General features: G+C 39.4%; 1 protein-coding gene across 1 annotated transcript in view; it reads left to right on the top strand.

Moving 5' to 3' along the window:
- Positions 1–27017, top strand: part of LOC137328049 (golgin subfamily B member 1-like) — a 73387-nt gene that overhangs the window by 20902 nt on the left and 25468 nt on the right. Inside the window, exons 9-19 of the mRNA XM_067994156.1 lie at positions 1256–1369; positions 3139–3454; positions 6109–6224; positions 10609–10726; positions 10806–10897; positions 12055–12200; positions 16821–16971; positions 17821–17944; positions 21325–21455; positions 22086–22133; positions 23227–23336. Coding sequence (XP_067850257.1) covers positions 1256–1369; positions 3139–3454; positions 6109–6224; positions 10609–10726; positions 10806–10897; positions 12055–12200; positions 16821–16971; positions 17821–17944; positions 21325–21455; positions 22086–22133; positions 23227–23336 — 1466 coding nt within the window. The remainder of the gene's footprint in view (positions 1–1255; positions 1370–3138; positions 3455–6108; positions 6225–10608; positions 10727–10805; positions 10898–12054; positions 12201–16820; positions 16972–17820; positions 17945–21324; positions 21456–22085; positions 22134–23226; positions 23337–27017) is intronic.

Here is a 27017-nt window from a genome sequence, read left to right as displayed (position 1 = left end):
TCTGACCCTAGTGTCACTGTTCAAAGCACAATCTTAATTTTACTTTGTTACAGATGCAAACCTGTTTTATACTAGCAGCACTCCCTTTATAAAAGTAGGGAGATAAACCGCCATACTTCTGCGTTCATAAGAGTAGTAACTGCGCAGAATAAAGTTGGGTCACCATACTGCTTATGTACCCGAGCTGTTTTTATATTTCTGCCAGTGGAATTCTCCCACGTTGTGGAATCACCTGGAACGCTGTCCCGTATATGCAGAAAGTTTGCTGTGCGCTTAGATATCACCCTGATTTATGAACTCGGTACCCCGTTATAATTTTTCCAAGTCATTTTGTACTTTCAGCTGATGCCAGGACCAATTTCATATTTCATACTGAGATTGTATAATATATTGCAAGCATTATTTATTAAACTGTTGCTGGATCCTGAGAAATTAATCTAGAAACCATTTAGCAGCACCCTATCATGGAGGGTGTGGTTAGATTATTGGGGGAACATCTTTTAGCCAATGCTGTGCTATTTTAATGATGGCAAGCCCAAGTCTAATATGGGCACAGGTGTTAGAATTATTGCCGTGCTTATGCCTTGCTATGTACAGGCCGCGGCCGTTGCTCTTCCCTATCCTTTTCTCATTTTCCACCCCTACCTCCGTCAGCTTCGTCAAACCCTGTTGGCCATTCTCACTGCAGCTTCCTTTCCTTCTTATTCTTGATTAGTTCCTCCCTTTTGGAGCCAGTAAAGTTGCCTCAGTATTGGTTGCTCTCTCTCTTCCTTACAAGAGGTACACATTTGGAAGATTGCGATTTTATGGAAATTTCCTTTATTTCCAATATTATTGTTCTTCAGTGTGCTTTTAAACATATGGATTTTAAAACTTGCATGGGACACTTAATACATTTTTGACTGGTAAACGATTATCTTTAGGCTAGAAATTACTGTTGGTGATATTGGTAGACAAATGCTTAGCCCATTCATTTAACATTCCTATGTATGCAATTTAACGGAGACATTAAGCTATTTAAAATCAATGGGTTACAGCCTCCATCAAAATAGCAGACAAAGGAATGTAATGAGCATGCAAAGCTTTCATCCCCTGATATAATTAACAGTAACCTCATAAAAATGTCAGAAGAATTACCTAGTTTTTGAAGTGTTCTAATAGCAAGTTTTATTGCCAGCATGGGATTTCTATTTTGTATTGCAAGTTTTGTCATGTTGGCAATTCTTATTGTTCACTCTATTTTTCACTCCTTCAGTTGTTGAAAGCCCTTAAACAAAAACTGCATGAAAAGGAGGAGGTACTAATGGGAAGGACACAAGTTGTAGATGTGCTGCAGAAAGAGCTTGACGGGAGAGACCAGCAGATAAAGGTGAGGAAAGCCTTGGCCGTGCTCTGTGAATTGATAGTGACGCGAAAGATCTCCGCAATTGACCAGCCCTTACGATGGAAATCTGGGTTTGAAAAGAAAATGGGTAACAATAGTATAACTTATAAAACTGCTTCAAACCCATTGGAATGGAAGATGGAGAAACCTGATTTGTATGAGTCTGAAGTTGCTTTTTAATCCTTTCACTTCAATGGATAGATATTTTGTAGCATCATTCAGTTCACCCTTGTGTCTGCTCCAGGATTGGACCAAGTGCTATTTTCCTTGCTCTAACCCAATCTCACAGTTCATCTGGATCATAATAAATTGACTGTTAAGCCAAAAGGAAGGGTGCCAAAGTAATATGTATTTCAGTTCCAATAAATGTAGGAAATTTAGTTTGTTTATTGTCATTTAAGACATTTTTAAAAAGTGTATTAAATGGTTATATAATCTAAATAGAAACAATGGAGGGGGAACCTGTCCCAGGCACTGTCTCTGCTGCAGCCGATCTCCTGAAGCTTGTTTGATTGTCTGTGGGGGTCAGAGAGGAATTTGCCCACAGTTTTCTTTTCCTCTACTTTTTGCCTCTCCCAGGGGATTGCATGGCTGCCGGGAGGGGGAACGGCGATGGGGAGGGATGGGTTAGATGATGGACAGGGCAGGCTCTGTGGAACAGCTGGTCTTTTCCTGTCCTTTTTTGTACATTTATAACAATATTAACAATGACGGCAGCTACATCTTAGCATGAGTTAAAACCTTCAGGTGACAAAAGGTTACAACGGATTTAGCTCTGTTTTCTGCAGCCAGGCCGTAATATTAAGTGTCTTCTATTTGAACTTGCAAATAACACTCCTAAATTGTCTATCTATATGGTAATAATCACCTGCCATTGAAGTGATAGTTTGCACATCAGACAGAGGTGCGCAATCTTTGCCATGTGGAGGAAACAAGTCAGTAAAGAGACTGAGGGATTCTCTTTCAGCGGACATAGAATTACAGAATGATACAGCACAGAAGGCCCATCATGCCTGTGCCGACCCTTTGAAAGAGCTAGCCAATTAGTTCCCCTCCCTTGTACTTTCCCCATGGCCCTGCAAATGTTTCCCCTTCAAGTATTTATCCAATTCCCTTTTGAAAGTTATTATTGAATCTGCTTCCTTTCAGACAGTGCATTCCAGATGCATATAGAGTAATAAAGTTTAAAGTGACAAGAAGCACCTCAGAAACAAATCTATACAATACTATATTAAACATCTTGTGTTTGCACAAGTCTCCTGTCAACAAACGTCACTCTCTGTTTTAGTCACTTTTTTTATGTCAACACTGAATATTGAAAATACCTATGTAATCAGTTATAATGAGAATTCCCAGTGTAAACAGATGCTAGTTTCAGGCTATGGCCATTGGGTGGCACTTTAGCCGTTGTGTCCTATACCACCATATTTTCTTAACACATCGTGAGCAATCCCAAGGGGGATCCGCTAGTAGGTATTAAATATATATATATAGGCTCTTATGATTTGAAATGCAACAGAATCCCTATCCATCACATTGTTCTTCACTTTCCCATCAGCTGCTTTAGTCCAGATGCCTATTCCTTCTTTTAGTTCTTGGCAGCTTCACCTGTGTATTGGCTTATCGTTCATTTTATATATTTTATATTGCTATTTAATTTAGGAAGGCAGCTTTTTTATATTTCAACTTGAGGTGCGTGAAGATCCTTTGGTTCATGATTTTCATTGAAGGAAAATCATTTTTAAAATTTTCAGGAGATGGTCGAAAAGATGAAGTTCCTTCAGTTAGAAAAGGACAATCTTGAGGCTAAACTTGATGCTGAAAAGCATGTAATGAGAGCCCAGGTGAGAGATCTGATGGAAAGACACGAGACGGACTTGAAAAATATGAAAGGAAATCACAGCATGGAGTTGCGTGATATCAAGGAGAAACACAAGGCTGAACAATCTGAGAAGGAACGGCTTCAGAAACAATTGGAAGACTTGTGGCCCCGCACTGATGCTTCAGTAGGACGAGAGACAGCTGCTCCTCTAGATAATGCCACTAAACAGAAGATTGAAGAATTGGAAGGTAATTACTTGAGGTTGACTGATGATGTTTTCGATGCACCAATGATGGTCCACTTTACAGTATTTCTTCATGTTGCCCTAAATCGGTTGTAATTTAAAATAACCCAGCTTTAAAACTAGGTCGTGCATTGTGTAACATATTTCAGATTTCTCACCTAATAACCAACCTAAAAAAGCAGATTATCTGGTCATTATCACATTGCTGTTTGTGTGACCTTGCTGTGTGCAAATTAGCTGCTGCGTTTCCTACATTACAACATTGACTCCACTTCAAAAGTACTTCATTGGCTGTAAAGCACTTTGGGAGGCGCATGAAAGGCGCTATATAAATGCAAGTTCTTTTTTTTTTTCTTTTCTTTTTTCTTTCTCTTTGTTTTCTTTGCTTTCTTGCTTTCTCCTGGTAAGATCCTTCGATCAGTCGATAGCAATGTTCTGCGACTTTAAAGGATCCAGGAAAAGAATGCTCTCAATGGAACTTAGTCCCTGTTACAACTACTGGTTCCATCTGTGGGAGTCTGTGAATTGGCCAAAATGCACAATAGTCCCCTGGGAGGATAGAGTAATTAATTTTTTTGCTTATTTGTTGCAAATATCAATTCACTTTTACCAGGGTGCTGATGCCTTTTTTGTAAAACCCCCTTGCTGTGACGCCATGATTGAATTTGGGGAACCCTTTCCATTCACGGTGTTCCCCGTAGGCAGAGTGCTACACAAAATGTGTTTTAAGATTACCTCTAACCAGCAAATTTTAAAGCCTGTACGACGACAGCACAACTGAGACACGTCAGTAACTCTACAGATATCTCCTTTTATGACACTTGAGGTTTGCATGATAGTTTGGGGATAGGAGGATGATTATCAGGGGTGATATAAATTATAGTCATGATGTGGAGATGCCGGTGATGGACTGGGGTTGACAATTGTAAACAATTTTACAACACCAAGTTATAGTCCAGCAATTTTATTTTAAATTCACAAGCTTTCGGAGGCTTTCTCCTTCCTCAGGTGAACATCCTTGGTGTTGTAAAATTGTTTACAATAAATTATAGTGACAGAGAGACTTGAAATACTGGTACTACGTCCACTGTAGCAGAGAAGACTTTAAGAGGATATTTAATAGGGATATTTAAAATAATGATGGCTTCTGATAGAGCAAATAGGAAATGACCATTTCCTCTGTTTTGGGAAAGGGTTTTCAATCCTTTAAGGCAAAATGGGTAAATGTGAGACACCATCTTATAGGGAGAGAGTCGGGCAGTGATATTAGTTTTGGATTGCTCTAAAAAGAGCCAGCTATGATTGACCAAATTGACTCCTTCTGTTCTATGAACGTCTACGGTTCTAGAATGTACTTTCTGTTTACATGTATGATACTAGAAATTGGGCAGTATAAAAGCTGCATTTTCTCTTGTGTTTTTTTTAAAATTCATTCATGGGATGTGAGTGTCGCTGGCGAGGCCGGCATTTATTGCCCATCCCTAATTGCCCTTGAGAAGGTGGTGGTGAGCCGCCTTCTTGAACTGCTGCAGTCCGTGTGGTGAAGGTTCTCCCACAGTGCTGTTAGGAAGGGAGTTCCAGGATTTTGACCCAGCGACGACGAAGGAACTTGTGTATGCAATTTGCATTTAATATGATGACTGTAAAGTTTCTATTATCATAGAATTGTAGGTTACTCCTGCCAGTGTTTCATTTCTGGTCTATTTCACATCACATATATCTTATCTGTTTTGTGTTCTTGCTTTGGTAATTTCTCATTGATTTGTTATCAATTATTTTATAGCCTGATTGCTCTTTAAAATATCTTGTGGATTCTTAAATTGATTGGCAACTTCTTGTTGAATTATCTGTTTTGGTTTTTTTTTTCCTCCTTTGTGAATGAGACATGGGCAGAATTTTATTTAATGTGTTCATGCAAGCAGCACTTTTGATGTCAATAATTGGTATGTTAACCCTTGTGTCTTTTTGTGAAATCAACACTGTGAATGAGAAGGGAACTATAAATAGGTAAGAAATATCAGATCATGACACTGTCTCCTAAGTAAAAGGTAGACACAAAAGCAATGAGATATCTAAGCAAGAACTAACGCATTCCTTGGTGGGTTCTGAGTTACACAGGGTATTAATATTGCACACCACTGTAGTGTAGTCCTGACCTGACCAAGATTGTACCACAGAAAAACTACCCATTCAAACTTGAGCATTATAACCCATTCCAGAAGTTGTCCGTAGCACTGCAAAATGACGACATCTTGAACACATAAGGTGCGAGAAGGGACACACAGCACATCATATAAGCGCAATACTCATTGATTTATTTTGCATGTTACAGTATTATATTTTTTAACATTTTGCTTTCCAGATTTGCTTTAACCAAAACCCCAATGGAAAATAAAGTTTAAAAAAAAATAAAATGCATGCAACTGCTAGCAGTTTTCCATTATTTACCTGGGTCAACGGAAAACAATGTAACTGTGATAACGCACACGCACGCACGCATATATATATTTTACATTAGAATTATCGAGATTGTTGGCTGGCGGATTAAATGGTGAATTGAATCGTTTATTCTCACAGCAAATGTTTGTTCCGATGGTGTTTAATGGGATTGTTAAGATGTATGATCAATATTTTTACTTTCTTTCTCTTTTTTAAAAGAACAAGTGAAACTTAAAACAGAAGAGGCCGCCAAATCGGAGGCCAAATTCTTAAAAATGAAAGCTTGGTCCAAAACCAAAATCAGGCAAGCTGAAGAGGATCTGAGAAATGCACAGGTATGTGTATATTAAAAACCTACTACATCTGGTGATCTTTTATTTGGATAGAATTAAAATAGGAACATAGGGACAGGAGTAGGCTGTTCAGCCCCTCGTGCCTGCTCCGCCATTTGATAAGATCATGGCTGATCTGTGATCTAACTTCATAGTCCTGCCTTTGGCCCATATCCCTCAATACCTTTGTTTGCTAAAAAGCTATCTATCTCAGATTTAAATTTAGCAATTGAGCTCGTATCAATTGCCGTTTGCAGAAGAGAGTTCCAAACTTCTACCACCCTTTGTGTGTGGAAATATTTTCTAATCTCGCTCCTGAAAGGTCTGGCTCTAATTTTTAGACTCTGCCCCCTACTCCTAAAATCCCCAACCAGCGGAAATAGTTTCTCTCTATCCACCCTATCTGTTCCCCTTAATATCTTATAAACTTCGATCAGATCACCCCTTAACCTTCGAAACTCCGGAGAATACAACCCCAATTTGTGTAATCGCTCCTCGTAACTTAACCCTTGAAGTCCGGGTATCATTCTAGTAAACCTACGCTGCACTCCCTCCAAGGCCAATATGTCCTTCCGAAGGTGCGGTGCCCAGAACTGCTCTCCGTACTCCAGGTGCTGTCTAACCAGGGTTTTGTATAGCTGCAGCATAACTTCTACCCCCTTGTACTCTAGTCCTCTAGATATAAAGGCCAGCATTCCATTAGCCTTCTTGATTATTTTCTGTACCTGTTCATGACACTTCAATGATCTATGTACCTGTACCCCTAAGTCCCTTTGGACATCCACTGTTTTTAACTTTTTACCATTTAGAAAGTACCCTGTTCTATCCTTTTTTGATCCAAAGTGGATGACCTCACATTTGTCTACATTGAATTCCATTTGCCACAGTTTTGCCCATTTACCTAATCTATCAATATCGCTTTGTAATTTTATGTTTTCACCTACACTGCTTACAATGCCACCAATCTTTGTGTCATCGGCAAACTTAGATATGAGACTTTCTATGCCTTCATCTAAGTCGTTAATAAATATTGTGAATAATTGAGGCCCTAAGACAGATCCCTGCGGGACTCCACTAGTCACATCCTGCCAATGTGAGCACCTACCCATTATCCCTACTCTCTGAGGCCTTTCGCTCAGCCAACTTCCTAACCAAGTCCATACTTTTCCCTCGATTCCATGGGCTTCTATCTTAGCTAACAGTCTCTTATGTGGGACCTTATCAAATGCCTTCTGCAAATCCATAAAAATAACATCCATTGACATTCCCCTGACCACTACTTTAGTCACCTCTTGAAAAAATTCAGTCAGGTTTGTCAAGCACGACCTACATTTCACAAATCCATGCTGGCTCTCTCTGATTAACTGAAAATTCTCGAGGTGTTCAGTCACCCTATCCTTAATTATAGACTCCAGCATTTTCCCCACAACAGATGTTAGGCTAACTGGTCTATAATTCCCTGGTTTCCCTCCCTCTCCTTTCTTAAAAAGCGGAGTGACATGCGCAATTTTCCAATCTAGAGGGACAGTTCCTGAATCTAGAGAACTTTGAAAGATTATAGTTAGGGCATCTGCAATGTGCCCACCTACTTTCTTGAAAACCCTGGGTTGGAAACCATCTGGTCCTGGAGATTTGTCACTGTTTAATGCTATTATTTTCTTCATTACTGTTGCTTTACTTATGTTAATTTCATTACCTCCCTGTCCCCAATTCAATATTAGTCCTCTTTTTCTACTGTAAATACTGACGCAAAGTAATTGTTCAACATGTCCGCCATTTCCCCATTGTCAATGACAATATCCCCACTTTCAGTTTTTAAGGGGCCAACACTGCTCCTGACCACCCTCTTTTTCCTAATATAACTATAAAAGTTCTTCGTATTGGTTTTAATATCCCTTGCAAGTTTCTTTTCATACTCTTTTTGTAGCTCTTACTATCTGTTTTGTGAACCTTTGTTGATTTTTGTATCTTTCACATTCGCCAGGATCTGTGCCATTTTTTGCCTTTTTGTATGCCCTTTCCTTATGTCTTATACTGTCCCTTACCTCTTTAGTTGTCCATGGCTGTTTTTTTGGCAAGTAGAGTTCTTGCCCCTCAGGGGTATAAACTGATTCTGTATCACGTTAAATGTTTCTTTAAACATTTCCCACTGATCATCAGTCGTTTTACCCATTAACAGATTTGCCCAGTTTGCTGTGGACAGTTTCTGTCTCATCCCATTGAAGTTGGCCTTGCCCAAGTCTAGAATCTTAGCAGCTGATTCACTTTTTTCCCTTTCAAACACTACATTGAACTTGATCATGTTATGATCGCTATTGGATAGATGTTCACGCACAGTTAAGCCGTTAACTAAATCTGGTTCATTACTCATTCCTATATCTAGTATGGCTTGCCCCCTTGTTGCCTCTAGGACATACTGCTGTAGAAAACTATCCCGGACACACAAGAAATTCGCTACCTTTCTGACAGTTGCTAGTCTGCTTTTCCCAATCTATGTGAAGGTTTGAGACCAATATGCCTTTGTTACACGCTTGTCTAATCTCTGCATTTATACAATCTAGCACTTCAGAGCTGCTGCCAGAGGTCCTATATGCAACTCCCACTATAGAATTAGATCCTTTCCTATTTCTCAATTTAACCCAACAAAATGCGGGGACATAATCTGGTCATGAAAGTTGCAAAGTAGGATAGTTTGATGGTACGTTTTGTTACATGATTTAAGCCCATGGGATTGAAGGGAAAGTGGCAGCGTGGATACAGCTAGGGGACATAAAGCAGAAAGTAGTGGTGAAATATACAGTGGTGTTCCCCAGGGTTCAGTATTAGGACCACTGCTCGTTTTAATATATATTAATAACCTGGACTTGGGTATAAAGAATATAATTTCAAAGTTTGCAGATGATACTAAACTCGGAAATGTAGTAAACAACGAGCGAGATAGTAACGGATTTCAGGAAGACATAGACTGATGAAATGGGCAGACACAAGGCAGAGAAGTGTGAAGTGATGTATTTTGGTAGGAAGAATGAGAGGCAATATAAACTAAATGGTACAATTTTAAAGGTGGTGCAAGAGCAGAGAGACCTGGGGGTGCACATACACAAATCTTTGAAGGTGGCAGGACAAGTTGAGAAGGCTGTTAAAAAGCGTATGGGATCCTGGGCTTTATTAATAGAGGCATAGAGTACAAAAACAAGGAAGTTATGCTGAACTTTTATAAAACACCTGTTAAACCTCAGCTGGTGTATTGTGTTCAATTTTGGACACCACACTTGAGGAAGGATGTCAAGGTCTTGGAGAGGGTGCAGAAGAGATTTAATAGAATGGTACCATGGATGAGGGAGAGATTGGAGAAGCTGGGGTTGTTCTCCTTAGAACAGAGAAGATTAAGAGGAGATTTGATAGAGGTGTTCAAAATCATGAACGGTTTTGACAGAGTCAGTAAGAAGAAATTGTTTCCAGTGGCAGAAGGGTTGGTAACCAGAGGACACGGAATTAAGATGATCGGCAAGGAGCCAGAAGCGACATGAGGAAACTTTTTTAAGCAGCGCGTTGTAATAGTCTGGAATGCACTGCCTGATGAAAGGGCGGTGGAAGCCGAATCAATAGTAACTTTCAAAAGGGAATTGGATAAATACTTGAAGGGAACAAATTTGCAGGGAAATGGGACTAATTGAATAGCTCTATCAAAGAGCCGGCACAGGCATGATGGGCCGAATGGCCTCCTCCTGTGCTGTACCTACTATGATACTATGAGCCATTGAAGTATTGTTCCTTGCAGTGGGGGTCATAAGAGCTTTTCTATTATGAGCTCTGTTAATAGTGAGTCTTTTATCTCAGCTCAACCATGGGAAGGAGTACTTCCCGGGGTGATGGACAGAAGATCCAAATCTCCGTGTACTGCTCATCACACTTTACATAGAATTACATAGAATGTACAGCACAGAAACAGGCCATTCAGCCCAATTGGTTCATGCTGGTGTTTATGCTCCACATGAGCCTCCTCCTGCCCCTCTTCATTTAACCCTATCAGGATAACCTTCTATTCATTTTTCCCTCATGTGCTTATCTAGCTTCCCCTTAAATGTATCAAATCCACCACGGCTGGTTGAACAGAATTATACTGTTCACTACCAGCCTTTACTGACCAGGAAATGATGTATAATACGGGAAGGGATATAAGCATGCAGGAGTAAGTGAATGACAAAGTAGAGGAGTGTGGGGGGTGGGGTGTGGGGAGGGAGGGAGTGAGTGGATAAAGTTGGAAGAAAAAGCACGTATGTTAAAATGGTATGCAAAATATTCCTTTTTAATTTGAATTGTAGTTATGTTATTGATCAATACAAATCCTGTTGCTTTAATTTGAACCATTTTTATTTTCCTTTAGACTGGAGCTCCTCACCATGAGCAAATCGCCCTCAAAAGACGAGTTGCTGAATTGGAGGAAGAGAAAGGAGAACTACAACAAAAAGCGAATCATCTGGGAAAGCTGAAGGCACAAAATGGTACGTTCACTGATTGATTTTAAATGCAATATATCCTTTTGTTATTCTATATATTGAAATGGTGCTGCATTTTTCTTAGAGGAACTTCTGGCAAAATTGGAACTGTATGAAGAGCAGCAGCAGAAAATGCAAGCAGATCTGGAACAAGTTACTAAGCGGGCGACTTCCCAGGTTGGCAGACTTCAGTTTCTTTTGTATTTAATTTATCCATGTACAGTACTTCAGTCTGAGTGCACATATTTTGCCTGGTCTTAACAGCCTCAAACTGTGCTGATGGATTTTTTAATTTTATAAATATAATTTTATTATTGTTTATTGTAGATTTTTTTTTTAACCTTTATTTTTTACAGGGTATTTGGTTAAGTTTCCCTTTTGTTTTTTTTTGTCCCCATTGCCTACCATGCCTGCAGTCAAGGTGCACAGCCTGCTTCCATCAAAGGTGGTTTCTGCATGCATTACCCTGCACACTACTCCTGTGAATTAGCTTGTGCAGTAGAGGAAACAGTGTAGTATTTCCCCATTTTTGCATCAATTTGGGTGTTTTGAAGAGTTCTGTGACTACTGTTTGAATGATAACCGTAATATTATCAAGAACTGTGAAGAGTTGTTGGTAAGACTGGGAAAAATGGTGTAGCTGACATTGGTACATAGATGGAAAGACAGAAATTGCAACAGAAGTATGTCTGTATAATTGAATAACTCAATTTGCTACAAACAGCAAAAAAGAAACTTGTTTTGAGTAAATGTTTGAGAGAATCTGGAGCTAGATCCCTGTGATCTTGCATGAATTCTCAGATGGTTGCAATTAAAAGGTTCCTTCTTTTCTGGGTCACAGGTCAACTTTGGATAGCGAGGAATTAAATTTTCCATTTTGTTGCCATAAAGACATTAGTAATAAGGTTTAGAGAGACCACGTATATGGTCCACAGTAATAATGACCTGAAACTGTGTGCTGCAATGGCCCATCGGTCTATTGGCTTAAATGCATCTAGAATGCCTGTAGCACTATCTGAAAATCACATCTGTTCCTGAGACAGATAATTAAAGACAAGCATCTTTTAGGAATGAATTAACTTAGGAAAAAGTAACTTTAATACAGCCTTAAGGGATGGCACAGAAGGCCATTTGGCTAGTCACATCTGTGCCAGTCTTGCTGCATTACTCTGAACCTCAGATCTGTTAACCAAATATGCCCGAGAGGCAAATGTAGATAATTATTACTCTTTTATCTAATGGCCACATGCTCCCAATTATAATGGCATCAAGAAGAATGTAATTACCCAATTAGACTTGTGGCTTACTGTACACTGCGTGTAATGTCTCTGTAGACAAGTGAATCCGGCAGTGCGGAAGAATTGCAGAGCCGGCTGCTTGAGTGGCAAGAAATGGTTTCCGAGTCAGCACGGGGCCAGGCCAAGGAGGAGAGGGCTGTCATGGAATTACGGATGACACAGATTGAGGAAGAAAGAGAAGGTAAATTATGGGGCTCTCTCGTTCTAAAAGGAAAATGTTTGAACAAATGGTGATTTTTTTTTAATCGTAAGTAACTTATCAGGTGAATGATATGGGTGAATGTTACGGTTCAATAGCATTTTGGGGCCTCGTTTCTTTTGCTAATACTGATTGAGGCACAGAATGTTAGGAGATATTTGAACCAGAATTGATATTGACCTTTGCACTTGGATGACCAGAATGTATTTTGACAACTACAAAATGGAAGTGTTCAGTACATCAGCTGTTCCAAGGCAAAGTTTCTTCAGATCTCTTCAATTCCAGAGGTGTATTGTTGGTACCTGCCTCTAAAATGAAAAAAAATCTATGCATTAAGCGTCCATAAGAACAATTCTTCAATCAGACTTGGAATGAACATCAGCAGTGAGGGTGACCTTTAAAGGTGCTGAGCAAGCACGATGGTCATTCAGACAAACGACTGCATCATCCCTATTGATGTGTGTGATTGAGCCCATTCGTCATTGCTGTGTTTGATGCATGCTCTGTCTGCTAATGACAGTAAATTGCGATGTCCCCTCATATTATGCCTTGCATTTAGAAGGGAAGATGAGCCAAGTAAATTTAAGAAATTTTACATACAATGACTATTGATCTGTCAACAGTCCTGGTTTGAGGGATATTCCTAACTATAGTAATTAATAAAAGAATGAAACTTCATGGCTGGCAGAAATCTGTGACAAATTGTGGTCGTGTGGCATGATTTATGCTATGCCATTAGCTATCTGCAAAGAAGCATCATTCACTAATCACATGACTGAGGCTACGTTTTACACTTCAACTGTAGGTCGGGACCAGCCTGACTCCAGAGGTATGAAACCCCCTAGCTGGGAGAGCCTGACTGCTTCACTCCGGAGCCAGGTCCGGCCTTGATTCCAGTTTTAACTAAAGCTTTTTAGCTTTGATACTGGTTATGCTGTAACTGCAGTTGAATTAATAAGTTTTTGCAACAAGGATATAATTGGGTGCGTTACAAGGCTAACTGTCCAAATTCCTCGGGTGCGTTAAATCGTAACTAGTTATTTGAACTCAAAGAATCCGTTGGTCTGAACACACACTCTTGTCCATCATTTGCTGCTATTATATTTTATCTTCTGTTTCCTTGAAAACCGCTGCCACCATGACTGCTGAACTTTGCCAGGTGGCTCCAAGTGATGTGACAAGAAGTGCACAACATGGTGACACAAAACCAGGACTGTAATAGATTGGCTGACTGGGAAAGACAGTTTTATTGAGAGTGCATTTAATCCATTCTGTTTTAGATTTGTCACTTAGGGATATATTTTTGAATAAAATTACAGCCCGTTTGTAATCTTCAATTATTTCGCTTGCATAGAATGAGCAGCAGAGTCACCCCGCGTGTCGATGGAAGTCGGGGCCTCCTGTTATATATTTCAAAAACCATCTGTACACAAATGAAACCTTAGTTACACAATTCAGAAGGATTCATTATAGTTTACTATAGAAAATATTTTTTTTTACAACTGTAGCTCTTTTTACAAATCCCAGAGTCCAGTTTTAGGGCCAGGCTGCCAATCTGAAAAAGCTGGGACAATACAATACGTTAGTTGTTGAAAATGTAATTTCAAACGGAGATACTTTTGCCATTTCTTCAAATGCCAGTAATGCTCAGCCAGCCAGTTCCTAACTTAATGACGTTGAGTTGTGGTAAGTAAGATTCCACAGCATTAAATTTAAATAGAAGATTGCAATTAATAAAAATGCACACATAACAATGTATTTGCATAGACGTTTAGATAAACTCTGATCACATTTATTTGTCATATTGATATTGACTGTATTTTCTGTTAGAGTTTTCCAATCTTGTACACTCCTCAGGCAGTAGAATGTATTTTGGAACAGTGATTTTACATTAACCCACTGGGGATTGGACACCTGGCCAATCGTGGATGCCATTTTTGACCAAAAACAATGATCAGTAAGGGTCTTTCATGAATCTGCAATGCTGAATATTAGAAAGTGAAGTTGATACAATATTAAAGGTGTGAAGAATATGTTGAGACATGTACTTACTTGAAATTAAGCAGAGATGTGCAGTCAAAGGGTTAGCTTACAATTTTCTCACAACTGTTTGACTGAAAAATGGCATTAATGGACACATTTTCCCAGTAACATAATTTAGCTTGCCTCATGCTTCTTTGTTTACCTTATAGAATACAGGATTTTTTTTTGCCTGAGTTCTGTGCTTCAAAAGTATCCACGTAGATGTGATTTAAAGACTTGTGACTTTGAAATAGATATGAAAGCATTTGTATTCTAAATTGTGGAAAACTGATGAATAGTGCCCTCTCAGTTGAGCATGATTTTGTTTTTTCTTTTTCTCTACCATATCCCTGACGAGCACTCAGCGATTCCTTCCACTTCCCCCTCCACTGCTATTGCAACTGTGATTTGGCCAGCCACAAAGAGCTTAGTTTCCCATCAGTTTTGTGCATGCAGGTTCCTATCACCATGTCCCGCTTAGTGCACTGCAGGTTATTTCTAGGCTTTGGATCTACTACCTGGAAATCATCAGCAGTGCACTCCAGAAGCTGTTGTGCTGTGACGTAATTGTTTGTAACTGAACGTGTAACGCTCAGAAATGCTGATGAACATTTCCCGTCAAAGATGGTTTGCCGCTGATCCTTTCTATGTTCATAACCAGGCCATTTTATTCATGTGATTATTGAATGTTTGCCCTAATTTGCATGAGGTCATCTTAAATTATGTTATCGTCTTTAATCATTCCCTTTGTTGCTTTGCATGTTGAGACAAGTTTGTTTCATCTGAATGGGACATCTTTGCCGCGCTCATTCTAAAAATCACAAAACGGATGGGAAGATTCCTTTTGCCAGAATCTTTTTGCATTAATATTTGCAAATAAGTTTGTTGGCAAATGCGTTAGTGTATGTTTTACATCCCACTCTCTCAATAACTATGATATTCAACTGATTACTACTCTCCGAAGTATTCTTGTCCCTCATGAAGTCAAAAATCTCTTTGTTATTGACTGAAATTAATGATTACTGTTTTAAGTCTATCTGTTTGTGTCTGTATGCCAGTGACAGTTATTCTGAGTGGTTTCCCCAAGGTAGAATTAATCTTTTACTAAATTGATATAGTTCATTCTTATCAAATTTATAAAAGTAGTTCTGATATTAATAAATGATGGATGTAGTGAACTTCATTTGTACGTTTTCAGTGGAAAATGAAAAATACTTGATAAATAGAAAGAAATAAGTTATTAAGCCATTTCTATTTTAGGTGATAGGGTGGAATAGTTTTTTTGTGTGTGTGATGTGACTTGACAGTTTAAAAGCAAATTTGGCAAGAAAGTTTCAGTCTTTCATAGACTGCACAGTCTCAGCAATTGGTAAAATGTTCAGCCAAAAACAGTTTCCCCATATTGTTTCAAGGGAATTGGTTTTCATTTGAAACTAAACCATTTCCCAATGCCACACATCACTCCCAGAACAAGCGAGTGTGGTGTGTAACCTGCTGCCAGGTTTCTTTCAGTCACACACTGTTACTGAGAGCCAAGTACCTGAGAATGTTATTTGGTGACTGGCCCTGCAGTTCTTCACTTCTGCCTCCCTCTCGATAAACTCCCTTGGTTTAAGATGATGGTGAATGGTTTACTCCCTTGGTTTAAGACAATGGTCAATGGTTTACTCTCTTGGTTTAAGACGATCAGGAATGGTTTAAAGTATTTTATGTTATGCAATAGTATTGTTACTGAAAAAGATTAGAGATTCTAACCTTAAGCTAGAGCTGTTATGCATGCAGCAAAGTTTAATGCTTATTTGCAAATTATAAAATACTTATTCAGAAACAGATACAAACCAGACAACTAAAAAGTATTGACATTGGATTCTTCATATGCCTTGGCTTGAATAAAGATTCAAATCAATAATTTTAACAGTACTGATATTTTCTGCTGCATTAAACATCTGATTAAGCTCCATACATATTTTGCAGTTAAAGCGGAATCTTTTACTCAAATAGAACTTGGGAGATTTAATGTGATTTTGGTCTAGTTTAAAAATCCTCTAGTAATAAATAGTAAAGCTGCTTTAATCCATAGTGGCTAAATAGTCTGTCCTAAATGAGTCATTTACTTCACCAAAATTATGTTTTAACATAACTTTTCAATAGCTGGCAGGGGTGGGAAGAAGGGTGGGAGTCAAAAAATAATTTTTTACTACGGTTGCATTGGTAATTAGAAAGATAGAATACAGTATCTTATGTTTTTGCTTCACTGAATTTAATGCCCAGTAATAGGTTAAATGACAAATATAACACGGCTGCTAAGAGATTGAAAACTAAATCAGTACATAAATCAGTTTCAGTATTAGTTGTTCTTAGAGTACCAGTGTTGTGAATTAGCTTTGTTATTACTTAAACACTTTAAAAGTTATGTATCCAGCTAGGTATAATTTTAGCAGCAGTCGATCAGAAATAAGCACTTTGGGGAAGTCACAAGGTACCAAACAGTCACTGGGATCTAAACAGTGTTCGCTGTGTGTGTGTGTGTGTCTTGTGTTCATGCTGTCTGTCTGAATGACTTGTCTTCCTGTGGCACAAAACTGATTGAGGATGACTGGTTCTTTCCTGGCTGCTCTGATCCAGCTTTGGTCTCAGGACAGCAGGAGCTGGAGGAGGAACTGGTGCAACTTGGAAGACTAGGACAGCGACAAGGAAGGAGGAAACAAACCACAGAGAGCCAAAAACTTGAGGTATGTGATGGCGCTATTTTTGGAATTTAGAATTCTATCTTTTATGTGTAGTTTTGCACAACAAATTTGCATAGCATTTTGTACAACACGCTCTTGTTTTGTTATTAAGCATGGAAAGATTGAAGAAAGGTTTTTGTAGGCTTGATGCCCACAGCAATTTTGAGACGGTAAATATTAACTGACATTTGCTAATGTGAAAAAGGCTTTAATTTTACTCTCTTAATTTCCAGTGTTGAATTCTAAGTTAGAATCAGCTGGCTGGCTTGAGACAAAGGGAAAGAGTTGTATCTGGTTTATACTCTGTCTTTAATATATTTTAAATCCACTGCAGAATCTGAAATGTAGATGAACATTCAGTGGCAGTAATTCTGCCAGCCTGACTCCTTTCTGTATAAATATCTAAAACCAGTGATCTCCAACCATAATCAAAAGCAAAATCCCGTGGATGCTGGAAATCGGAAATAAAAACAGAATGCTGGAAATACTCAGCAGGTCAGGCAGCATCTTGGAGAAAGAAACAAAGTTAACATTTCAGGTCGATGACCGTTCGTTAGCAATCATAGCTGCAGTGGAACCAGCAAAGGCAGTTGATTTCAGATAATGTGCAGATCATTTATTTTAAGTGCAATATTCAAAATGAATCAAAAATCTGTCATACCGTTTTGATGCTTGAAATCTGTTTTGCTTGATGTTGATTTAAGAAAAAAAAACTAAGGGGCTATGGTTGGAAAATTTAAAATGTTAACAATCCACCTAATCTGCTATCCAGTTGATGAAGGAATATAGAATAAAGTGATATGTTTTGAAAACAACATCTACAAACAAATAAATGCAATATTTTATTTTTAGGATGACTATGATTTTGACGAGAAACAGCACTTTGAAGAATCCAGCATTAGTATGGATAGCGCTGATACGACCGAAGGGGAGAACTTGGGAGGTTTGTGGCCAGAGTACAGTTCCCATCATACAGGTGTGATACCCACTAGACGGTTGTTGAAAGCATGCACAACACATGAATTTTGTGTTGCCTTTTTAAAAAAAAAATCTTTGCATTTTTTGTTTGAAATAACCCATTTTGTTTATTGGCACATTCTAACCTCAGTCAGCATGGTTTGGATTTTTGTTTTCTCCCCATCTCAAAATTGTGCCTTTGAAACAATATATTTATATTATAAAAAGCATGTGCGTGCTGGATGAACTGGCTAGTTTTCATTCCAAGGTATCATCTGACCCAGTGTTTTAATCTTTAGATCAGGGCCAACTGATTTCTTAACTGCAAAATTACAAGGCAGGGGAGTTGAGAATTAATCCAAAAACTGACTATTCTTGACTTTTTTTGTGCTCAGTTGGTGTAAAGTTAGTAGTCCAAAATATATTTATAAACAAGTGGTCTTGGTTATTGTTTTACAATATAACACATAGCCAAATAGTTAAGCACAAGTAAAGTTAAAAACAAGCTGCTCTTAGGGCATCGCCAATGTAGTTATGTATTATAAAGCAACTACTTGCAGATTGAAATTAACTTCACCCAGGCATTATGCAAGCTTGCACACATTCTGACCCAGGCATTATGCAAGCTTGCACACATTCTGACCCAGGTATAATGCAAGCTTGCACACGTTATGACCCAGGTATTATGCAAGCCTGCACACATTCTAACCAAGGTTATATTAAAGCCTGCATGCATTCTGACCCAGGCATTATGCAAGCCTGCGCAAGTTCTGACCCAGGCAGAATGCAAGACTGCACGCATTCTGACCCAGGCATTATGCAAGCCTGCCCACATTCTGACCCAGGCATTATGCAAGCCTGCCCACATTCTGACCCAGGAATTATTAAAGCCTGTACACATTCTGCCCCAGGAATTATTAAAGCCTGTACACATTCTGCCCCAGGAATTATTAAAGCCTGCCCACATTCTGACCCAGGAATTATTAAAGCCTGCGCACATTCTGACCCAGGAATTATTAAAGCCTGCACACATTCTGACCCAGGAATTATTAAAGCCTGCGCACATTCTGACCCAGGAATTATTAAAGCCTGCGCACATTCTGACCCAGGAATTATTAAAGCCTGCACACATTCTGACCCAGGAATTATGAAAGCCTGCACACATTCTGACCCAGGTATTATTAAAGCCTGCACACATTCTGACCCAGGAATTATTAAAGCCTGTACACATTCTGCCCCAGGAATTATTAAAGCCTGTACACATTCTGCCCCAGGAATTATTAAAGCCTGCGCACATTCTGACCCAGGAATTATTAAAGCCTGCGCACATTCTGACCCAGGAATTATTAAAGCCTGCGCACATTCTGACCAGGAATTATTAAAGCCTGCGCACATTCTGACCAGGAATTATTAAAGCCTGCGCACATTCTGACCAGGAATTATTAAAGCCTGCGCACATTCTGACCAGGAATTATTAAAGCCTGCGCACATTCTGACCAGGAATTATTAAAGCCTGCGCACATGAGGTGGAACTGTCCCTCTGGCGGGGGCACAAAAAGGGCAGTAGCGGATTGGCTGTCCGTTATGTATCCCACCTGATTATTCTTTCCATTGAATTAATGGGAATGATAATTGAGCAGGGTATGTAATGGGTTTCCAAATGTGATGGGATTCTGCATAATTATTATTTAGTTGATTTCCTGTGGCAATGTTCACAGATGGGAAAAAAAAAGTCCCTTCCTGTAACTTTCTGCTTGTCTCCTACTTATTTTTTTCTGTCTCGGAGTCTTGTTTCTTTCTCTGTCTTTCTGTGTGCCTTTAACATACTTTCTCCTTTTTTTAATCTCTGTTTTTGACACTTGAGGTGAAAAGGTGGCGATGGAGGTGTCAAGGAAAGCATTTCTCTTTTCCCTTGATGGACATCTCACCATCTTTGACTCTGCTATTCTATGTGCCTCTTGCTCTCCGTGTGCCTGTTTTTCTTCACCTTTCTCACAATATCTCATTCTGTATTTGAGTCCATCTGTACGTGGCTCTCCTTCTGTCTGTCTTTCTTTACGCTTAATGTTCCATGCCTCTCGCACACTCTGCACTGGGCTGACTCAGCAGCACCCTTGCTTCTAATTTTGATACTCTTGTTCTATTCAAGTCTCTCGCCATGTCCCATGCCCACAGATCCCCCCATCACTTAGTGGAGAGCCGCAGATTGGAGCACACTTGGTGCATGATTTGCCTGGTTGTTCGCTAGAGCTGCCGCAGTCATCTTAAGCGATATCGTGCATCCCTTTTCTTATCCAAATAATCCCATTATAATCTCGAGACTAAGTGCAACCCAAGGCTCCTCTTCTCAGTGAGAAACCCCCTTCCTCTTCCTTTCCTCCACCTCACCCCCCATAGATCATAGATTTATTAGTCTCAAAAGATCAACACCATCTGCTTGGCTCCCCCAGCCTCCCCCCTCATCCGTGCCCTGGCCTCTCATCACTCTACACCTTCTTCCCCATCTCCTCTTGGGCCCACTCCAATCTCATCTCCTTGTCAGCAAACGACCCATGTTTGGTCTAATGCCACCTGACATTTGCAATGGCTTTCTCTTTTCTGGCTGTTCACCCCCATGCCATTCAATAATGCCATCATCATCTCTCCTCAAAAAACCTGATTCCTTTCCTTCCATCTGCCATTCCACCTCCACCCTCCACTTTCTTTCGTCCTTGAATGTATTGTTGCTATCCAGCTCCATCCCCATATTTCCCCATTATCCCTGTCACCACTCCCTTCATTCATCTCCCTTTATTTCTTCTTATTACTTTCTGCCCTGCTTTACACTCTTATTTCTCTCCGCCCCCCCCCCCCCGCCGCTCCACTTTTTCTCTTCTGTCCCTTTCTTTTCTCTGTCTACTCCTTTACTTCCCTCCATCTCTTTCACCTCTCCTTCCTCTTTAAAGGGGAAAGAGAAGGATTTATCTGAAATCAAGGATTTCGAGAGGTCTGGTATGATGCAGTGTGCAGCATGACGCATTACGTTACACACATTCATGCAGGTGCAAGACTTTTAATAATATGGATATTGTAGCATCAAAATTTGCATTTATTTTTGGCTTGCATATGTCTGTGTTCATGAAATGTGTGAAGCCAAGTTGAAGGTTGTTTAATGTCTAATTTAAAATCATTTAACTCGTGAACATAATACAAAATATACAAAGTTTTTGTATTATGTTTTGATTAAATATAGCATGAGAAATATTGTATAGTTTTTGATTAAATATAGCATGAGAAAGGTAAAATATTAGTATTTTGAAGCCTTTTAACAAGTGATTTACAACTTAAACTGAATGAAATCATCGTGGGTTTTAATTTTCATTACAACAGCTTTGCAATAATGCATTTATAATTATGCAGGATTGAGAGCCGTTGTCGAGGAGCTGGAACTGGAACGGAACAGACTACAAGAGCAAATCCTAGTGTTGGAGGAGCACTGTCAGGACTTGGAGGACAAAGCACAGCTCCGTGCCAGAATTGAGTTCCACCAGGTAAGGCTGAGAAACAAGTATATGGACATTCTAGTTTGGAGAGTAGCTTGCCATAACAATTATTGTAATGTAAAGGCCACGTATGCAATAGAAAGCTTGTTCGATAAATATAGTTCAAAAAACTTTTACGCTGACCAGCAAGCAATATTCTAAAATGGGGATAATGGCTCATTATGTGTTTGATAGTTTGATATTGGTAGCATTTTAGATGAATCTTTATAATGAGATCTCGTGTGTGCCGTTTTTTTAATGAATTTATAAACTGTATCACTCAGTTATGAAACTGTTGTTAATTTGTTGACCTTGTGTTATTCTTCCTAAACAAGTTGAGAATTTTTTTTCAATTCCATTTGCGGGATTAACCTATTCGGAAATTTGGCTCCCATGACCAACAGAACAATTGAATAATCCCTGTCTTCTGTTTACCTGCAAAGCTGGCATTGTACATTTTATGCATACCGTTTCCATTTTATATTGTTTTATAGTAAGTTTATCATCGGGATAAAAAGCCTGGATCAAAACTTTTAGATTAATCCCCAAGGTTGAACTTTTGAATCATGTTAAACCTTTGATAATGAAATGTGAAAATACTGAAATTCAAGGATCTGGTAACAAAGCCTTTTAATACAGGTGACCTTTGGTGTGTATGAAGAGGGGCAGCAACTGAGGGTTCCCCAGGTGTGTGTTTGCCCATGTGCTACCCATGATTCACTTTTGAGGTGATGAGCAACAGTTGCAATGTATAGTTGGTCATGTACTGTCGGGTTTGGTTTCCATATGTGTGTGGATGTTCTGCCTAAGATTGGCTTTTAATTTGTGTCACTGAGTTGTGGTTATGTGTGACTGCATCAAGAAGGCCCAAGAATGACTGCACATGGAGGTGGGAAATATACTTAACAACGGGAAGGTGTTAAAGATTACACGATGCATGTCCAAAACTTCAAATACATATAGAAAAAATCATGTTAAAATGTTGTCCATAATAGACAAGTATACTGTATGTACAATGACAGATGTCTCGCAAATAGAAAATGTGACCACTAGCGACATATTTAAAAATATTTTTTCAAATTCTTCCCTTAGTTCTAAACCACAATCAACAAAGTATGGTGTATAGTGTACAAATCAGCCATGACCTGGTTGAATGGCCTACTCCTGTTCCTATGTTCATAGATTTACCTTGGTGGTTGCAAAAGCAAAACATAATTAAGTTTTTAAAAAAAAATCACAGAAGTGAACATTTTATCAAATGTGACATTGTTCATCCAAAGGCACCAAACTGTTCACTGTGGTGAACAAGCACTCAAGGAACATAGAGGAACACACATGAGAAAGAATGCATTTAAATGTCCACCATCACATTTCCTAAACCAGATATATGAAATCACAGACACAGGAGGAGACTTCATAAAAATTGCAGATGTGACCGCCTATATGTTTGTTATTGTCTCTGTGTTTTATCTTTTAAAATACGCAATTATACATTTTTTTGGACTGTTGAAAAATGATGCAGTACATCGGATTAATCTTTAGTAATACTGCTGAGTAATTTCAAATGAGCTGATGCTATACAAATTTATTAAAAGGTGAAGTTTGAACAGCTTTGAAAAATCCTATTCTGCAGCCTTGAATTTTAACATGTTTTTCAAAGTAAAATGTACATGAAAAATTAAATTCTGAACTTGTTACTGTGCTTTTAAGATGGCACAAGAAACACAGAACATTTTTTGCAAGTCCGCTTAAAACTTATAACTTTTCCTTCCTGATGCAGAATGAAGCCGAACGTTTGCAGAGCCAACTGTCCCTTCTGCGAAGCCAGCAAAGCCGTGATTCTGAGCAACACCAGAATCTTGTTTCCAGTCTGAGTGAACAGCTGAAAGGGTAAGAACAGTAACCTCTATAGGAACATAGGGACAGGAGTAGGCCATTCAGCCCTTCGTGCCTGCTCCTCCATTTGATAAGATCATGGCTGATCTGTGATCTAACTCCATATACCTGCCTTTGGCCCATATCCCTTAATACCTTTGGTTGCCAAAAAGCTAGCTATCTCAGATTTAAATTTAGCAATTGAGCTTGTATCAATTGCCGTTTGCGGAAGAGAGTTCCAAACTTCTACAATCCTTTGTGTGTAGAAATGTTTCCTAATCTCGCTCCTGAAAGGTTTGGCTCTAATTTTTAGACTCTGCCCCCTACTCCTAAAATCCCCAACCAGCGGAAATAGTTTCTCTCTATCCACCCTATCTGTTCCCCTTAATATCTTTTAAACTTCGATCAGATCACCCCTTAACCTTCGAAACTCCGGAGAATACAACCCCAATTTGTGTAATCTCTCCTCGTAACTTAACCCTTGAAGTCTGGGTATCATTCTAGTAAACCTACGCTGCATTCCCTCCAAGGCCAATATGTCCTTTCGAAGGTGCGGTGCCCAGAACTGCTCTCCGTACTCCAGGTGCTGTCTAACCAGGGTTTTGTACAGCTGCAGCATAACCTCAGCCCCCTTGTACTCTAGTCCTCCAGATATAAAGGCCAGCATTCTATTAGCCTTCTTGATTATTTTCTGCACCTGTTCATGACACTTCAATGATCTATGTACCTGAACCACTAAGTCCCTTTGGACATCCACTGTTTTTAACTTTTTACCAGTTAGAAAGTACCCTGTTCTATCCTTTTTTGACCCAAAGTGGATGACCTCACATTTGTCTGCATTGAATTCCATTTGCCACAGTTTTGCCCATTCACCTAATCTATCAATATCGCTTTGTAATTTTATGTTTTCACCTACACTGCTTACAATGCCACCAATCTTTGTGTCATCGGCAAACTTAGATATGAGACTTTCTATGCCTTCATCTAAGTCGTTAATAAATATTGTGAATAATTGAGGCCCCAAGACAGATCCCTGCGGGACTCCACTAGTCACATCCTGCCAATGTGAGTACCTTCCTGTTGTGGGAAAATCACCACTCGGAGTCAGACTTAAAGATTCAACATGCAGTTTATTGGACAAAGTACTTTGGGAGAAGAACTGGACACTCCGCAGCGTTCGCAGCTACTCTTCTCAACTTCAAAATGGTTGTCATGCTTTTTTATACCTTTGAAATACAGATTTTCAGTAGCTATTACATCATTAGTCTTTATTAGTTTACACATTAGCCAATTAAGCCCGCACAGCAACCACGGACCTCCAATCACATTAAAACAACTGTTATCACCTTAAGACAGTCTGGTCTTTGTCTATTCAGTCTGGTTCTGTAGTTTTATCAGCTCGTTGTGAAATGTCTTTTGTATTCCCAGACTGTAAGTCAGTCTTCGGAATATACAAACTCAGCATTTTTAACTGTCTTTCCCACAGTCACAGAATCCATTTTGTTTAGTAGAGTCCATTTTGTTAGTAGTCAAGTGTTATATTTAAGCTTTTAATTAGGGTTAGCCTGGTCTGTACAAAGCGCATTTCAGTGTGGTCTTGGGGCAAATGACTGCAGCCATGCACACAATAGGCACTTCATCTTTGCCTTTAACCCAAAATTTTACCCTAACACTTCCCATTATCCCTACTCTCTGTCGCCTTTCGCTCAGCCAACTTCCTAACCAAGTCAGTACCTTTCCCTCGATTCCATGGGCTTCTGTCTTAGCTAACAATTTCTTATGTGGGACCTTATCAAATGCCTTCTGGAAGTCCATATAAATAACATCCATTGACATTCCCCTCCCACGACTTTAGTCACCTCTTGAAAATATTCAATCAGGTTTGTCAGGCACGACCTACCTTTCACAAATCCATGCTGACTCTCCCTGATTAACTGAAAATTCTCAAGGTGTTCAGTCACCCTATCCTTAATTACAGACTCCAGCAATTTCCCCACAACAGATGTTAGGCTAACTGGTCTATAATTCCCCGGTTTCCCTCTCTCTCCTTTCTTAAAAAGCGGAGTGACATGCGCAATTTTCCAATCCAGAGGGACAGTTCCTGAATCTAGAGAACTTTGAAAGATTATAGTTAGGGCATCTGCAATCTGCTCACCTACTTCCTTTAAAACCCTGGGATGGAAACCATCTGGCCCTGGGGATTTGTCACTCTTTAGTGCTATTATTTTCTTCATTACTGTTGCTTTACTTATGTTAATTTTATCGAGTCCCTGCTCCCGATTCAGTGTTAGTTTTCTTGGGACGCAAAGTATTTGTTCAACATGTCCGCCATTTCCCCATTGTCAATGACAATATCCCCACTTTCAGTTTTTAAGGGGCCAACACTGCTCCTGACCACCCTCTTTTTCCTAATGTAACTATAAAAGTTCTTCGTACTGGTTTTGATATCCCTTGCGAGTTTCTTTTCATACTCTCTTCTTGTAGTTCTTACAATCTGTTTTGTGACCCTTTGTTGATTTTTGTATCTTTCCCATTCGCCAGGATCTGTGCCATGTTTTTGCCTTTTTGTATGCCCTTTCCTTATGTCTTATACTGTCCCTTACCTCTTTGGTTGTCCATGGCTTTTTTTTGGCAAGTAGAGTTCTTGCCCCTCGGGTATAAACCAGTTCTGTATCACGTTAAATGTTTCTTTAAACATTTCCCACTGATCATCAGTCGTTTTACCCATTAACAGATTTGCCCAGTTTACTGTGGACAGTCTCTGTCTCATCCCATTGAAGTCGGCCTTTCCCAAGTCTAGAATCTTAGCAGCTGATTCACTTTTTTCCCTTTCAAACACTACATTGAACTCGATCATGTTATGATCACTATTGGATAGATGTTCACGCACAGTTAAGCCGTTAACTAAATCTGGTTCATTACTCATTACTAAATCTAGTATGGCTTGCCCCCTTGTTGCCTCCAGGACACACTGCTGTAGAAAACTATCCCGGACACACTCAAGAAATTCGCTACCTTTCTGACAGTCGCTAGTCTGCTTGTCCCAATCTATGTGAAGGTTAAAGTCCCCCATTAAGACCACTATGCCTTTCTTACACGCTTGTCTAATCTCTGCATTTATACAATCTAGCACTTCAGAGCTGCTGCCAGGGCTCCTATATACAACTCCCACTATAGTCTTAGATCCTTTCCTATTTCTCAATTCAACCCATTAGGTCTCTGTTGGCTGCTTACCTCTCGTTATATCCCCCTTTATCATTGAAGTGATTTCATCTCTAATCATTAAGGCTACTCCTCCCCCTCTTCCATTTTCCGTATCTCTCCTGTAGACCTTTATAACCTGGTATAATTAGTTCCCAATCCTGCAGGTGGGGTAACGTGTAGCGTGTTCATGTCACGCTACACGTTACCCCACCAGCGAACAAATGTTATCTGTTTTTAATATAATGGGTCAATTGCTGTCTTTTCCTTCCGGATGTTTCTATGTTGTTTCTATGTTGCTACCTCTCTCGCTCTTTTTTTAATTGGCATCTCCACATCATCTGTTTTTTTAGTTCTGGCCGTTTGTATATTCGGTGGGCCTGTAGGTAACACCTATCTGTCTGAACACTTTGGTTGCCTTGGCAACGGGCAGTTGAAAAGACTCTCTGTAATCACCAGGCATTGTTCTGTGATTTATAAATGCGATAGGTTCGA

The sequence above is a fragment of the Heptranchias perlo genome, chromosome 12, assembly GCF_035084215.1.
Source record: "Heptranchias perlo isolate sHepPer1 chromosome 12, sHepPer1.hap1, whole genome shotgun sequence".
Lineage (NCBI taxonomy): Eukaryota > Metazoa > Chordata > Chondrichthyes > Hexanchiformes > Hexanchidae > Heptranchias > Heptranchias perlo.
Note: the sequence above shows the minus strand (reverse complement) of the source record. Positions and strands in the feature narration are given on the sequence as shown.